The sequence below is a fragment of the Gobius niger genome (genome assembly GCF_951799975.1).
Source record: "Gobius niger genome assembly, chromosome: 11".
In the NCBI taxonomy this organism is placed as follows: domain Eukaryota; kingdom Metazoa; phylum Chordata; class Actinopteri; order Gobiiformes; family Gobiidae; genus Gobius; species Gobius niger.
Window position 1 is genome coordinate 16,347,041 of NC_136862.1, and position 14,084 is coordinate 16,361,124.

General features: G+C 38.3%; 3 protein-coding genes across 4 annotated transcripts; 1 reads left to right on the forward strand and 2 right to left on the reverse strand.

Moving 5' to 3' along the window:
- The first annotated feature begins 758 nt into the window (after positions 1 to 758).
- LOC306970320 (dicarboxylate carrier UCP2-like) lies at positions 759 to 2,631 on the forward strand. Its single transcript, XM_079566236.1, has 8 exons — positions 759 to 888; positions 965 to 1,112; positions 1,186 to 1,379; positions 1,479 to 1,689; positions 1,759 to 1,956; positions 2,029 to 2,130; positions 2,215 to 2,395; positions 2,474 to 2,631. Exons 3-8 carry the CDS (start codon positions 1,254 to 1,256, stop codon positions 2,577 to 2,579), a joined length of 924 nt encoding a protein of 307 aa, XP_079422362.1. The 5' UTR covers positions 759 to 888; positions 965 to 1,112; positions 1,186 to 1,253; the 3' UTR covers positions 2,580 to 2,631.
- A 44-nt stretch (positions 2,632 to 2,675) lies between these two features.
- Positions 2,676 to 4,758, reverse strand: dnajb13 (DnaJ heat shock protein family (Hsp40) member B13). 2 transcript variants are annotated; one of them, XM_079565733.1, is made up of 8 exons: positions 4,660 to 4,758; positions 4,480 to 4,583; positions 3,810 to 3,971; positions 3,586 to 3,734; positions 3,388 to 3,501; positions 3,088 to 3,201; positions 2,914 to 2,990; positions 2,676 to 2,832 (listed from the first exon to the last, which is right to left on the reverse strand). In XM_079565733.1, exons 1-8 carry the CDS (start codon positions 4,725 to 4,727, stop codon positions 2,679 to 2,681), a joined length of 942 nt encoding a protein of 313 aa, XP_079421859.1. In that variant the 5' UTR covers positions 4,728 to 4,758; the 3' UTR covers positions 2,676 to 2,678. The 2 variants fall into 2 exon arrangements, with proteins under 2 accessions (XP_079421859.1, XP_079421860.1); XM_079565734.1 differs by having other exon boundaries at positions 2,715 to 2,832; positions 2,910 to 2,990.
- Positions 4,759 to 5,393: 635 nt separating this feature from the next.
- rab6a (RAB6A, member RAS oncogene family) lies at positions 5,394 to 13,094 on the reverse strand. Its single transcript, XM_079565497.1, has 8 exons — positions 12,756 to 13,094; positions 11,847 to 11,905; positions 11,718 to 11,771; positions 10,964 to 11,069; positions 8,748 to 8,859; positions 8,399 to 8,492; positions 6,749 to 6,815; positions 5,394 to 6,656 (listed from the first exon to the last, which is right to left on the reverse strand). Exons 1-8 carry the CDS (start codon positions 12,823 to 12,825, stop codon positions 6,595 to 6,597), a joined length of 624 nt encoding a protein of 207 aa, XP_079421623.1. The 5' UTR covers positions 12,826 to 13,094; the 3' UTR covers positions 5,394 to 6,594.
- Between the last annotated feature and the right edge of the window lie 990 nt (positions 13,095 to 14,084).

Sequence of the window (14,084 nt, forward strand, 5' to 3'; positions counted from 1 at the left end):
TATAAATAATTCATGTCTCATCCATTGAATGATAAAATATGTGCACAAAGGTTTTTTTTTTTTTTAATGTTGCTGATGTATTTTAACTGAGCCGGAATAGTCTGTATAGAATCATCAAAGTGAGACAGTATGATAACAGCTATCAAGGCAAACACCAGCTCGCTGAAACTGTGACAGGAAAAATCTAATCAAGCTTTTGCACACACTTTTTTTGATATAGAGCAGTATTTTCTAAGAATTGAAGTATGTTTTTCTCATTTCTGTTAATGGTGAATCAGACTCCTGTCCATACGGAGCTAATTTTGTGGGCGTACATAGTGTTCCCTGTCTGTTCAGCATGACTCAGCACGCTTTGCCGGCTGTTCTCTCAGTACAAGAGAATTCTACAATGAGAACAAACTACAAAGAGGTTCAGTTAAAAGCAATACTCTGTACTTTACTTTGACTATATACTAAGTTGAAAATATTTACCATTACCATTTACTTTGGCAATAATTCACAGCCACTTAAGTAATTTCAATAAAAGATTTTACTTTTTTTTTTAGATTTAGCTAACCAAATGAAGAGGCATACAGTATAATAAAGGCTGAAGTAAATGTGAGAAAGATGTTTGCTAAAGGTGTTGGTGGTGTGCAGTATCCATGAGTTGTGAGGCGGTCTGAGCAACAGGCGTCCTGTTTATACAGGGGCAGGGCCTTAGAAAAAGCATCTGTCAAGCAGTGACGTAACAGCTCTATACAAACACTATTTAAGGAAGCCCCTGTCTTTGTTCAGCCTCTATATCCCGACATTGACTGGTTCAGATTACTCAAAGCAAAAACAAGTCCTTTAAAGAGGACGCTATCACCTCAGTGGAAACTCAGACTGTTTTATTTTCTGCAACTCAAGGTGTGTATACATTTGAACTAATTTACGTTGCTTTATCGGAGGGTTTTAAAGCTTAAAGTTTGTTTTACCTTTTCAGATTTTGGAGCATGAACTTACCCCACAATAAATTCATAACAGTTTCTATGGAAAACAAGAGAGACCAATGTATAGCTGGGACAAAATTTAGTCAAAGGGATGCATTTAGAGAATCCTGATTCAGTGGACTTGTCCCAAAAACTTTGAAGGTAAGTGCTTTAGTTGTGACTAAATGCATGCAATGTTTGTTTAGTTTTATTGACTACTTCTGTGTCCTTTTAGATTCGTGACAGGGCCTCTTGTCTTTTTTTCCCCTGTAAAAAAAGTTCCTGTTTTAAGCATTTGGTATAATGGTGGGGTTCAAGCCTGCAGATGTGCCTCCAACAGCAGCTGTAAAATTTGTTGGAGCAGGAACTGCAGCCTGTATCGCTGACTTGCTCACATTCCCATTGGACACTGCCAAAGTGCGGTTACAGGTGAACACTTTGTTTATAACCCCTTTTAGCTACCAGTGTTGTCTGATCACATTCATTTAATGAATTAAATGTGATATTAGTATTTTCTTTACCCTTCAGATCCAGGGGGAGGGAAACACAGCTGCATGTAAGGCATCTGCAGCAAAGTATCATGGAGTTCTTGGGACCATGAGAACTATGGTCCGCACAGAGGGCCCCAGGAGCTTGTACAGCGGACTGGTGGCAGGGCTGCAGAGGCAGATGAGTTTCGCTTCAGTTCGAATTGGGCTGTATGACTCTGTCAAACAGTTCTACACAAAAGGCTCAGATCGTGAGTGCTACCTGTCATGGATTCACAGTGCTGTCTCTGGTCAGCTGTAACCTGTCTGCTCTGTTTCAGATGCAGGCATCGGCAGTCGTCTCATGGCTGGATGCACCACTGGAGCTCTTGCGGTTGCTGTTGCCCAACCCACTGATGTGGTCAAAGTGCGTTTCCAAGCACAGGCAAGGTCTCTTGGTAATGTGAAGCGCTACTGTAGCACTCTCAATGCCTACAGCACCATTGCCAAAGAAGAAGGCATTGCTGGACTGTGGAAAGGTAGTTATTGAAAAATGTTTTTCCAAAAGCAAGGCATTCAACTAACATTAAAGGTATTTGTGTCTATTGCAGGTACTGGCCCCAACATTGCACGCAATGCAATTGTGAACTGCTCAGAACTAGTGACCTATGACTTTATCAAAGACATGCTCCTTCACTCTACTCCAATGACAGGTAACCACATGTCATATTATTATATTATTATGTGAAGATATTAAATATTTAAATAATAATTAATTAATACGTTTTTGTCCACAGACACTCTGCCATGTCACATTGTCTCAGCATTTGGTGCAGGCCTAGTCACAACAGTGATTGCTTCTCCAGTGGATGTGGTCAAAACAAGATACATGAACTCTGCCCTTGGCCAGTACCGCAGTGTGCTGAACTGTGCTGTCAGCATGATGACCAAAGAGGGACCTCGAGCTTTTTACAAAGGGTGAGCACACTGACACTGACAATACGCAGAAAAATAAGGAATATGATTAAAAGGATATTTTTTTCTTGTTTTCTTAAGGTTCATGCCATCTTTCCTGCGTCTGGGCTCATGGAACATTGTGATGTTTGTGACCTACGAGCAGCTGAAACGAGCAATGATGACAGTTAATTTGAAATCAATGTGAAAAAAAAATCTTATTCAAAAGTTACAAAACCTGCAATTTATTTTAAGCATTGGTTTGAAACATCCATAACATTTTCTAATAAATTGTATTATTACAATTTTAATCACGCAGAGCCTGTTTGATCAGACTTTTGCTTTCAGCAGAGAGTTTTTCAGGAAAGAGGATGTCAAATGTAAAGATGAGGTCTCCTTTTTGTGAAGGGTTGTGTGGTAGTGGCATTCCTTCTCCAGGCACCACTTTTTTGTATGATGGGCTAACACAATGGTAAGACAAAAAACATGTTATGGCTCAGGTAAACAAAGTTGACAATTTCAACAAAAACACATGTACTTACTGCACAATTTCATTAACGGGAATTTTAATGATCCTTCCATCCAGTGTCTCCACATCCACAGCAAAGCCAGTCAGTGCCTTTGTTCCAAAATATGAAAAAGGTTACACTTACATAAAACACAAAATATTGATAAAGAAATATTGCTTCTTGTAATGTGTTATGTAATTGTCTCACCATCTCCAGAGATATTTCTTTGTGGTAAATCAAATCATTGTCCTGTCTTTCAAAGAGTGGATGAGGCTTCTCTCGCACAATGAACACCATGTCGGCAGCAATGTTGTTTGGGCCCTAAAGTGAAATTTAAAAAGGATAAACAATACATCTATATTCTCTTCACACAGTCTTAAAATTGCATAAAAGTAGAAATAAAATGATATATAGAAATGACAAAGTTATCCAAATCAAAGTCGGCATCAGCACCAAGGACAGCGTCGTAGTATAATTTCAAGTCAATAGTAGGCTATCAGTCCTGACCTGATCCCCCTCTTTAGGAAACGTTATTCTTGTGCCGTCTTTCCATCCAGGCTTCACAGTAACAGTCAGAATCTTGTCTCTGATGCTGGATGTGCAGCCATCATCATTCATGACCTTCCGCATCAACAGAAATGTTAGCATAGGTAGCGATGTAGCATAAAGATAGTTGACAAGAATAATGTTTACTTTTGTACATACTTTGCGGGATATCTTTGATTTCTTGATGCATCCATGGTAAATGTCATCTAAGGACAAATAGAGGTCTCGTTCAATGGGATCATCCTTGATCTTATTCTCTTCAGGGTTCAGACCACCAAACTGAAGAGGGAGATCAGTAATGTAAAAATCTAGAGAGAGGAAAGCAAATTTGTTGAAGTACAAATCCGAAATTATATCACTGATCTTTATGTAGGCTATATTACCTGAAAAAGGGTTGGAACTCCCAAAAAAATCTTTGAAGGTTTTTTCAGGATTGTCATGGTAGGCGTATTTTGAAGACCAAGCACCACCTATGGCAAGTTCAAGAGGGATACCTCCCTTCAAGCCCGAATCACCAAATTTGTCATAGGTGGCCTTTTTACGAACTGTTTCAAAAAACATGATAAAAACAATAACTAAATCATAATTTGCATAATAGATCCTGTGAGTAACCTGAAGGGAAAGTAATTTATAGATTTCGGGAAATTCCACAGTTACCATGGAGATCGGCCATCTTTGCAGCTGTTAGCATACATTTCAATTGACTAACATTAGCTAAAAACAGTATAAAAAGTGGAGAAAATAGCCGTGGAACAATTCGTTAGCTCCTGAGTTACTGCTGGTAAATTACATCTAACACACTGTGGTGTCCAAGTGTTTTAATGTGAACAATAACTCCAGTATTTTAACTTTTAAAATCTCCATTAGTTTACAATTGCTGCTAATCCCATAATGCTAAGCGACATGACATCACATAATTAAATAAAGAATAACAAACCATAACAATAATAATAACAGCAAATAATTTACTCCTACAACAATGTATTGAAATAACTATAACAATGATGATAGCAGGACCTTCTAGCAGCAGATAAAGTCACACACTGAACTTACGGTCACTTAGCACATCGTAGGCTTCTCCCAGTTGTCGAAACCTTTCATTGCTACCTGGCTCCCTGTTGCTGGCCGGATGAAACTTCAGCGCAAGACGTCGATAACTAAAGACAGCATAGTTGATAATCATTTCACTTTATTGTGGTTAATATTTTTAAACGGGTGAATCACTTAACCTACGCCTTTTTGATGTCTGCATCCGTTGCGTTTCTGTTTAATTCAAGAATCTCGTAGTAATCTCCTCCCATTTTCAGCTCTTTGGAGGCAGTTTGAGCAGAGCTAACGCTGTTGTTTTTTTAAGAAATCTCGAGAATTTCGAGAGACTTTTGAGTAAATGTTTTCAGGCTATAATCGGTGATTTCTATGAAACACAAGGAAGTTTATCACGACGGTATCCATGGAAACGGTTATGTCTCGCGAGATTTAGATAACAACGCACAACTCAAGCACTAGATGGCGCTCTTCTTTAAGTATTTATTATTTGCCCGCATTTATGGTAACTTTGCACGAATGTTTTAACCTCTTATCTCCAACCTAAACGGAGCACATTTTCTCAAGTTTGGCGTTACCTAAATCTAAAAGCGTCTTGAGAAAAAGCTACAAAAAAGCAACAAAAAAGTTACAAAAAGCAACATATAACAAAAAATTACAACAAAAACGCAACCAGTCACAAAAACGTGACAAAAAATTACTAAAAAGCAACAAAGTAATGTGTAAAAGTCTTAGCTTTCAAATGAGGCGTTTCACTGACCTATAGGCTATAAGCTCTCCAGGCAAGACGAAAATAAGATTTGTGTAATGCTGAATTGGAGAAAATGCGCTCAGTTAAGGGGTTAAAAGTTGCAGAGCCAGACGAGGTATAGTTTTCATTAACTGTAAGTAAATAAATGCAGTGGGAGACCCTTCATTTCGAGCAGCAGTGAGAAGTGTACTTTATTCATTCATTCAAAACAATTTGACAGAAACGTTATAGACTACAATGTAATACAAATTCTCTTTCAAATATTCACACGAAAACAAATTGCACTGTTATCAGTATGATCGAATAGCCAGTAAGAAGTGTTTTGGTATGGGTGATTCAATAGATGCATATTTCTTAAACGAGCAACTTCAGAATTCTCCCAAAAAGATGAATTTCTGATAGAAATAAATATTGCAAGCAATTGTAGATTAAATACACAAACATATTGTATACTAACAAAAGTCAAATCAAAGTAAAAACAAGCAACAATGGTATTGAAATAAACAACACACTATTACTGGATAAACCCAAATCAAAAGAAGCATCGACAATTAAACTCTGAAAGGCATCTTCCAAATCTAATGTTCAGGGTGATTTATTATTAATATTGCTAATGCAGACTAGGAGCTAATGTTCTGTCACACTAGCGTCAGAGAATATATTTTAAACCTATAAAAGCTGTTGTCTTTATAAAACACCTAAATGATCGATCAAATAAAAAATAAAAAAAATGAATATGGAAGCCAAGGTACAATCAATCATATTACTTCTGAGTCACTGAGGGGAGCAGGAGAGGCAGGACGGTATAGTACTATAGTGTTGACAGTGTGTCCTTGTGGTCATGCTGTTTGTGCTGACACTGAATCCAGGTGCTTTGGTGGAATTTAATGTTACTCATTTTGCGGCTTCTTGGTGAAGAATGGGAATGGTCTGAAAAGTTACTCTTTTCTGATATTGCATAACAAGAAACACTGAAAACACAAGTCAAATAGGGTCAATGTGGCAGCCACAACATCCACAATGACAGGTCCTTTTGGTGGCAATAAAGCATGAGTGCCAGTTACTTGTGAAATTACAACAATGTGCTCATTCGTGCGACATGAAACATTTCCTGAAGTTTCCTAATGTCTTTGGAAACCAAAGACACCATTCACTCATAGCACTTGTGCAATTCCATCAAAGTGAGCACCACCTATGATTGAGTACGGTTGTTTTCCAGTGCAAATGATCTATTATGATTTATGACTTTCAGGGAGTTGTAAAGAGAATAAACTTGCACATAGAATAACTGATGTAGTGTTCATGGTCTGGGGAAATATACATTGTGTAAGAAATGAGCGTTGGGTTTAACAGAGCAGCAGACAGCAAGTACATTAGCAAGGACACCCTCCTTCACTGCTGGTTTGTTCAGGAGGCACCAGGTTTATGTCTATCACTGAGGAGTTGAGTCAAGAAAAAGGCAATTCACTGCACCTTTACAATTAATGTCTATTTAAACAATTGATAAATCATTTTAATAAAGGATACTGTCCTCTCTGCTCTTCTCTTGTGTGGCGTCCATTCCAGGAAGAGCAGCTGCCACTCGACGGAAAAGCTGTACATATTGAAAATAAGGTTATTACAAAGTCTCAGGAAATGAAAAATACACACCCTATCTGTGTGCACATATTCCTAATGAAGAAGCGTACTCAAAGCCCACACAAAAGAAGACATTCAGCATTTTATTCCAAATCTGAGCACTACAGTCTCATCTGAGATGTTTATCAAAATGTTTTCTGCTGAAACCTTCCTTTTGGAGGAGCTTGTAGGCTTGCGATTGATGGCTACACATGAAAAAGAATCGTGTGAGAAATGATGCTTTATAGACCCACACCACTTAAGAGGCGACATGTTCAAACAGATGACTGCATGCCGATTTCACAGCAACAAGCTTGTTTCTGAACCATAAGAATACATGTTTACAAACCCTTACCCACCTCTAGGTCTAATGACTTGCATTATCAAAGCTACACTTAAAGGGTGGGAGAGAGTTTGAAAAACACTTCCACACGTCACTGATGAAAGCACACCTTTATGCAGACATGCATACGTGAAGTAGAAGCCATCAGAGAAGAGCATGAGCACTACACAGACACAGAATAAGGTGCACAAGCTCTACCTGTTTGACATTGTAGCCTGTCTTTGCACTTGTCTCAATAAACAGAACATTCATCTCTTTTGCTCTCTGCTCTCCCTCCTCTGTGGTTATCTGTCTGCAGTAGGCCACACACAACATCCACAGCCACACACATACAGCCACAAAACAACAGGGGAAGAAAAATATCGATTGTGATTAACTTGAAATAGAAAAACAAGTCGTGCCCCTTCTTGCTACTGCTGCTGCCATCTTAGCTATACAGTACCCCAAAAGCTGACCGCGAAACACTTAAAGGGGACATATCAAGCAAAATCAAGCTTTGAATCACTTTATACTGCTTCAGATAAGTCTACCCCAGGGCAGATGTGGATATGTAGCTTCCCGCCACCGAGTATGGTGTAAATTAATAATGCACAAAATTGTAAAGCGACTTTGAGCGTCTGGATATTATAACACTGTTCCCTCATCAAAAACATTGCAGTTCTTTTGATATATTCATCCAATTTTAAGTGATTCTGTTCACTGGTTGTTTCTTCTACTGCTAACGCACTCCGGCGGAGATACTGATAGATTGAAAATGATGCTCAACATTTTAAAAGTCCATAAACAATTATTGGATCTGTTCTGAGCAGTTCTGCATCCACCCTGCGATTATTAAGGCACCATAGATTTGTTAGTATGTCACTAGCTACAAATAAAAGCTTTGCACTTATGCTTATTTAGTAGATGATTTATCTAAATTCTACTTGTCTACCATGATCCCTTTCCCTGCTTGATGCTGTACAGGCTTTTGCAACAACACAATTCCACCATTGTGAGACTAAAATCGGTTTTCTTTTATCTTATCTTTACAAATATTTGTGCTTATTTCTGATTATGCTTGATACGTCCATTTCAGAAAGTTGTTAAACAATTGTAAACATTGTAAATTCAATACACTGATTACACTGATTCTCTCCTTTTAGTGGTTTCAGATTGGACAATTAGCCCAGACAGCAGCATGTACAGCACAGGTCCAGAGCACGACACACAATTCTTACCTGCTTTACATTGTAGCCTGCTTTCGCACTAGTCTCAATAAACATTACATTTAGTTCTTTGGCTTTCCGCTCACCCTCTTCTATTGATACTTGTCTGTGGTAGATAAATGGGATTAGGAGATTCAGTGGACAAACACACACATTTTTCAACAACAAATAAGCTCAATAAAACAAGTGGAAAGGTGTCTTGTCGTTCAAAGAGCAGACGTTGGTCTCTTTGATCCAACTCTGCCCCGCAGAAAAGCTGAGGAGTCACGTATTGACAGTACAGCAGTTTAAAATCAATCAACCTCATTTGTATGCAGTCAAAGTGCATGGTCCAGCCGCACACATGCAAAGGACAGATTACCTTTTGTCTGCGAGGTCTGTCTTGTTTCCAACCAACATGATGATGACGTCACCTCCTCTCTCTGTTCGCACATCGTCAATCCACTTTGTTGTTTGTTGGAAGGAGTTGACATCTGGCACAAAGGAAGGGAGCAAGAAATACAAGTAAATATTTTGGGGAAATTACTACAAAATTAGAATTAAGTTAATAAGGTTTATGAAAACACTGATATCTATGTATAAGATGTAGAGTATACTGTATTCCTCATAAGGAAATTTCAGTAACTATTAGGCCCGTCACAATAACACATTTGAAGCTCGATATATTGAGGCAGGAAAATATTGCGATAAACGATATTATTGACTCTTAACGATACTGTCAACTCTCATAAAAATGACCTTTGTTCTAAAAGTGCATCATCATATCCTAAAACACCACACAAGCTGCAATAAACATGAAATAATATAACTCATTTAGCTACAGTTAAAAATCAAAGTTTTACAAAGACAAAATAGGGGGGAAATGCTAATGAATGTACAGACGATAAATATCGAGCCCAAAAATACATATCGTTTATCTGTTATTTATTGAACGATAAGTCGATATAGTATTATAGTAATTATAGTAATTATCGTGACAGCCCTAGTAACTATCATGCTATAATAAGTTAAAATGTTTACATTTGTGTAACTCTTAAAGCCAATTCTTCTTCACGCTAAATAAAACATAAACGCTTTAAATTGATTTAAGTGTAACTCGTTATTGCTGAGGAGATGTGGTAGCCCAACACTCAAACAACAAGCTGAGCAATATTAGGGCTATGAAAGGCTATTGTAGTATGGTAAATATAATTGGCTACACTATTCACAAAAGAGAAATTCCAAAAAGGCAACAAATTACATTCAATAAAAAATTTGAAATACTTTAAATACACATATATATTTGAGTAAGGCTTCTGAAAAATACCATTTGCTCAAATGAGTAACATTTTCAGGGTTTGTTCCACTTTGCAGAGTATTGCAGGTGTATAGCATGGGATTCAAACTTGCATAGTGAGCTTACAGTATGAACCGCAATCAATCAGGCCAAGTTTGAAACACATCGGAGGTGGTTGAGAAGGATGAATTTGTTGATTTGACATGGATATACAGTGCCTCTTGAAAGTATTCATACACCTTGAACTTTTGCACATTTTGTCATGTTTACAACCCTAAACATAAAGATTTGATTTTGATTTTTTTACTGAACGTTCACACACAAGCAACAGACAACTGTGAAGTGACAGCAAAATGATGATGATGATGATACATGATTCTGTTACTTTTCAAAAAATAGAAAACCGATAACAGCAATAAGTCTTTTGGGGTATGACTCTACAAGATTTGCACATGTAGAGACTGACATTTTAGCTTATTCCTCTTTACAAAACAACTCAAGCTCTGTCAAATTAGAAGGAGAGCGTTTGTGAACAGCAGTTATCAGGTCTTTCCACAGATTTTCAATAGGATTTAATATGTTTGTTTTTAAACCATTCTATTGTAGATTTATCTTTGTGTTTAGGGTCATTGTCCTGCTGAAGGTGAATTTCTTACCAGTGCTCTCCTTGTTCGGTCTAATATTTTAGGTGGACGACCACGTCTTGGTAAGTTTGCAGTGGTGCTATACTCTTTCCATTTCCCAATGATGGATTGAACAGCGCCCCGTGAGATGATTAAATCTTGGGATATCTTTGTATAACTTAACTTCTCCACAGCTTTATCCCTGACCTCTCTGGTGCTCCTTGGCCTTCATGGTGTTGTTTAGTGACCAATACACTCTGACCATAACTCTGAGGCCCTAAAAAAACAGCTGTAATTATACTGAGAGTAGATTACACACAGGTGGCCTCTATTAATGGTTAGGCCAAGGAGTGAACATTCTGGAGTCATGAGGAATGTTATAAAGGCAATTTAATGCACTCAGAAAATGCTGTATGAAAACTTATGCATGCCCCACTTTTCACTTTTCTATTTAAAATAAATAAATAACGGGATCATGTATCATTTAGCTTTCACTTCACAGTTGTCTGTTACTTGTGTGTGCACGTTCAGTAAAAAAATTTAAATAAAATCTTTATGTTTAGGGTTGTAAACATGAAAAAATGTGAAAAAGTTCAAGGTGTATGAATACTTTCGAGAGGCAGTGTAGTTCAAGATAATATAATATAATATTTAAAACACAGCTTATAAAAAACTTACTTGTGATGTCATAGACGACAACTGCAGCAGCAGAGTCTCGAATATAACTTGGGATGAGACTGCGGAAGCGCTCCTGGCCTGCTGTGTCCCACAACTGCAACCTTATCTGGAAGGCGGTAAGGAGATGGGACGGAAGAAGTAAAGGAAGAGAAAAATAAAAACAAAAGGGATGGAAAAAAGGGAAAAACAAATAAAACCAAAAATAAAACAAGGAAAGAATTGAGGCAAAAAGCAATGATTTTTTTTAAAATCAGAATTATGTGATGGAGAGTAGAGCAAAGAGGAGTTGAACAGAGCACACAGAAGGCAAAGTGTGTAGTGCATGCAGGTAGTGGACCACCAGAAAGAACAAGCTGTCTGGGCCTGGGGGAAGAATAAAAACAATCACCCTTCACTTGTCATCAACCCACTTCTCCTGATCAAGTAAAGCGTCTGATTTCATTCGAGAAGATGAGAACAGACATGACGGAAATTGATGGAGGGGAAGGAAGAAGAGGAAGAAAATCTGTGTTGAGGGAAAAAAAAATACAGCAAGGGGGAAGGTGCTCTAAAGGCCCCATCATTTCACCCACATCAACCCTTGTGAGCAAACTACAGGACGTTATTGCATTGAGAGAAAGTGAACCACAAGCAACGCGTCAGGAAGAGTGAAGCAGACTATGACTCTCAACCACAATCAAGCATTCTTTGTTTTCTTCAGTTTGGACAGAGCAAAAGAAATCATACATAACTTGGCTGGGTAAATAGGACTTACTGTTCTGTCTTCAAGGTACATGGTTTTTGACAAGAAGTCTATTCCTATTGTGGCCTAAAAATGCACATTTGAAAAATTAGTCATTTACAATTACTACAGCATGCAACGACATCATTAATATGTTCTTACTTGATAAGTGTTGTCAAAGCTGTCATACATGAACCGTGTGATAAGAGAGGTTTTTCCCACTGTATAAAACAATACATTTCAAGATTAACAAAAGAATCAACAGAAGCTTTGTCAACAATGCAACATCCCATCTAAGTAAATAACAGAAAACGTTTTGTTTTCTTTCTTTTCTTTGGGTAGAGTCCACTGGGGAATAAATCACAGCTTGTACTGCTGATTATGCTTGATAATTAGCTAGACCTAAAAAAATCCTAATATTTTAACAAAATTGAGTCTCTAAAAACTTTAATAAAAAGAATAGAGCAGCTTAGGCAATATTACAGTATCAATAAATCTATGTTATAATTGATATGAAAAGGGTCAGATGGTCAGGGAGTTTGGGAATGCAGCTGAGCGAGACGTGTAATTAGGATGCATCATCCACTCATTTCCAGAACCACTCCCGAGCTACATCTGACGTGGAAGTAAATCTCAGCCCTACGTTATGTGGACTTTAGTCGAGATTGACAACACATACAAACAGTTGTCATCTTTTACGCAATTTAACAGTGTAAACACACAGTGGAAATTAACCAAAACAATTGTGATCGAAACAGTAATGACATTTAATACGCTCCAGAATAAGCCCTGTAGGTAGCCTATACGACTTGTAGAACTTGCTCGTTGCCACCGCCCATACAACAACAAAGGGTTGTATCAATGAGACGATTGTAAATATTTCACCAGCTTATACGCAAGTTCCAAGCAAAGAAACTTAAGTCTGTAAGAAAATCAGTGTTGCAACACAAGTTTAACACAACACAGCTAATATTAGCTGCTAACTTGATAAACACTTTGCTTTGATGAACACTTCCTGTAATGCAACATTAGGTAAATCTAAATGATTAATAGTACTATAATTTCACTTACCACTTTGCTCCCCAAGAAAAACTAATTTAAATTTCCGTAGAGGGTTACCAAAGTCCCCGGCCGCGGACATGGTTGTAATGACTATGAAACAAGCTCTGACGATACTTTACGATCAGCTAGCCTGCTAACGCTAGCTAACCAGCTGTTGTCAGATGTCAATAGCTCGCTATCGTGTACAGTTCAACTACCTCCTGAACATGTATCTGAGTGGTGGACCTATTTGAAGAAAGTCAGTTTTATGCTTTCGTTCACTGTGAGATAACGCGAAACTACAATAGGCAGCTTAGCATGACTTGTCTGACTCTGACGGGATGCCAACAGAGCCTCCCAAGATTTCTTCCTCGGGGCACAAAAGTTAACAGCCTAGTTCGTCACTTACCATAATTCCCAATGGCACCCCCTGCTGGATTTACACGTGTGACTTAAACTAACAAATTAACTGGAAAGAAAATAAAGTAGTTATTTGGAATCAGAAACAAATAAAAGTCATGACAAACGACGGGAGATTGTACAATTGAAAAACACGGGTTATGATAATCCAAAACTACAAGGGACTGTCATGCTTTAAAATAGCCACCAGAGGGCGAGCTAACTTCACTAACACTCGCCTGATGCCTGCCCGAGTCATCGCAGGTGCTGGTGCTGGGGTAATTTTGACGACAATTAATTAAACAAATCATTACGTTTTTCTTTCTGCAAATTATATTTTGCAAATCAATGTCAATACTAGCGCAAATTGTTCGGGTACTTTAAGACCACAGGTGTGTCTTTATTATACCACGGAGGATGTGGAGGAAAGCCAAGTTCTGACTACACTGCCCTGATCACGGCCATGTGATTTTAGCACCATTTCCTGATTGTTGCTGGAGTGTTAGTGATTGCTGAAAACCGTCGTGTGGCAGGTGTTACATCATTGTGAGCATGACTGATGACAATAGAAAAAAACAGGCCTGAAACACGTGAAAAACTGATGCAGCTCCATGTGTACTTGACAGTGGCCTACCTATTTGGGACTATTCTGGAGGCCGCAACACGCACACACATGCGGGCTCTGTGGGGACCAAACGTGAGAGCACATAGCTGCTGGGCAGAGGTGATGCCTGCTGCAGGGATGTCTAGTGGCAGCTGGGAAAGTGGGTCTGTGTCCAGCTCAGTGTCCTCTAGTCGCCCCTCTTGGACCTGGCACCACTCCACAGTGGGACAGGTTGTTTCTCATGTTGTGGTGTTAGGTATTGTAACCTGCTCACCTGGTGCATTATTTAAAATAAGGGTAGATATGTTGCATTTATTCATTATTCAAGATTATTCGACTATGACTTGATACTATTT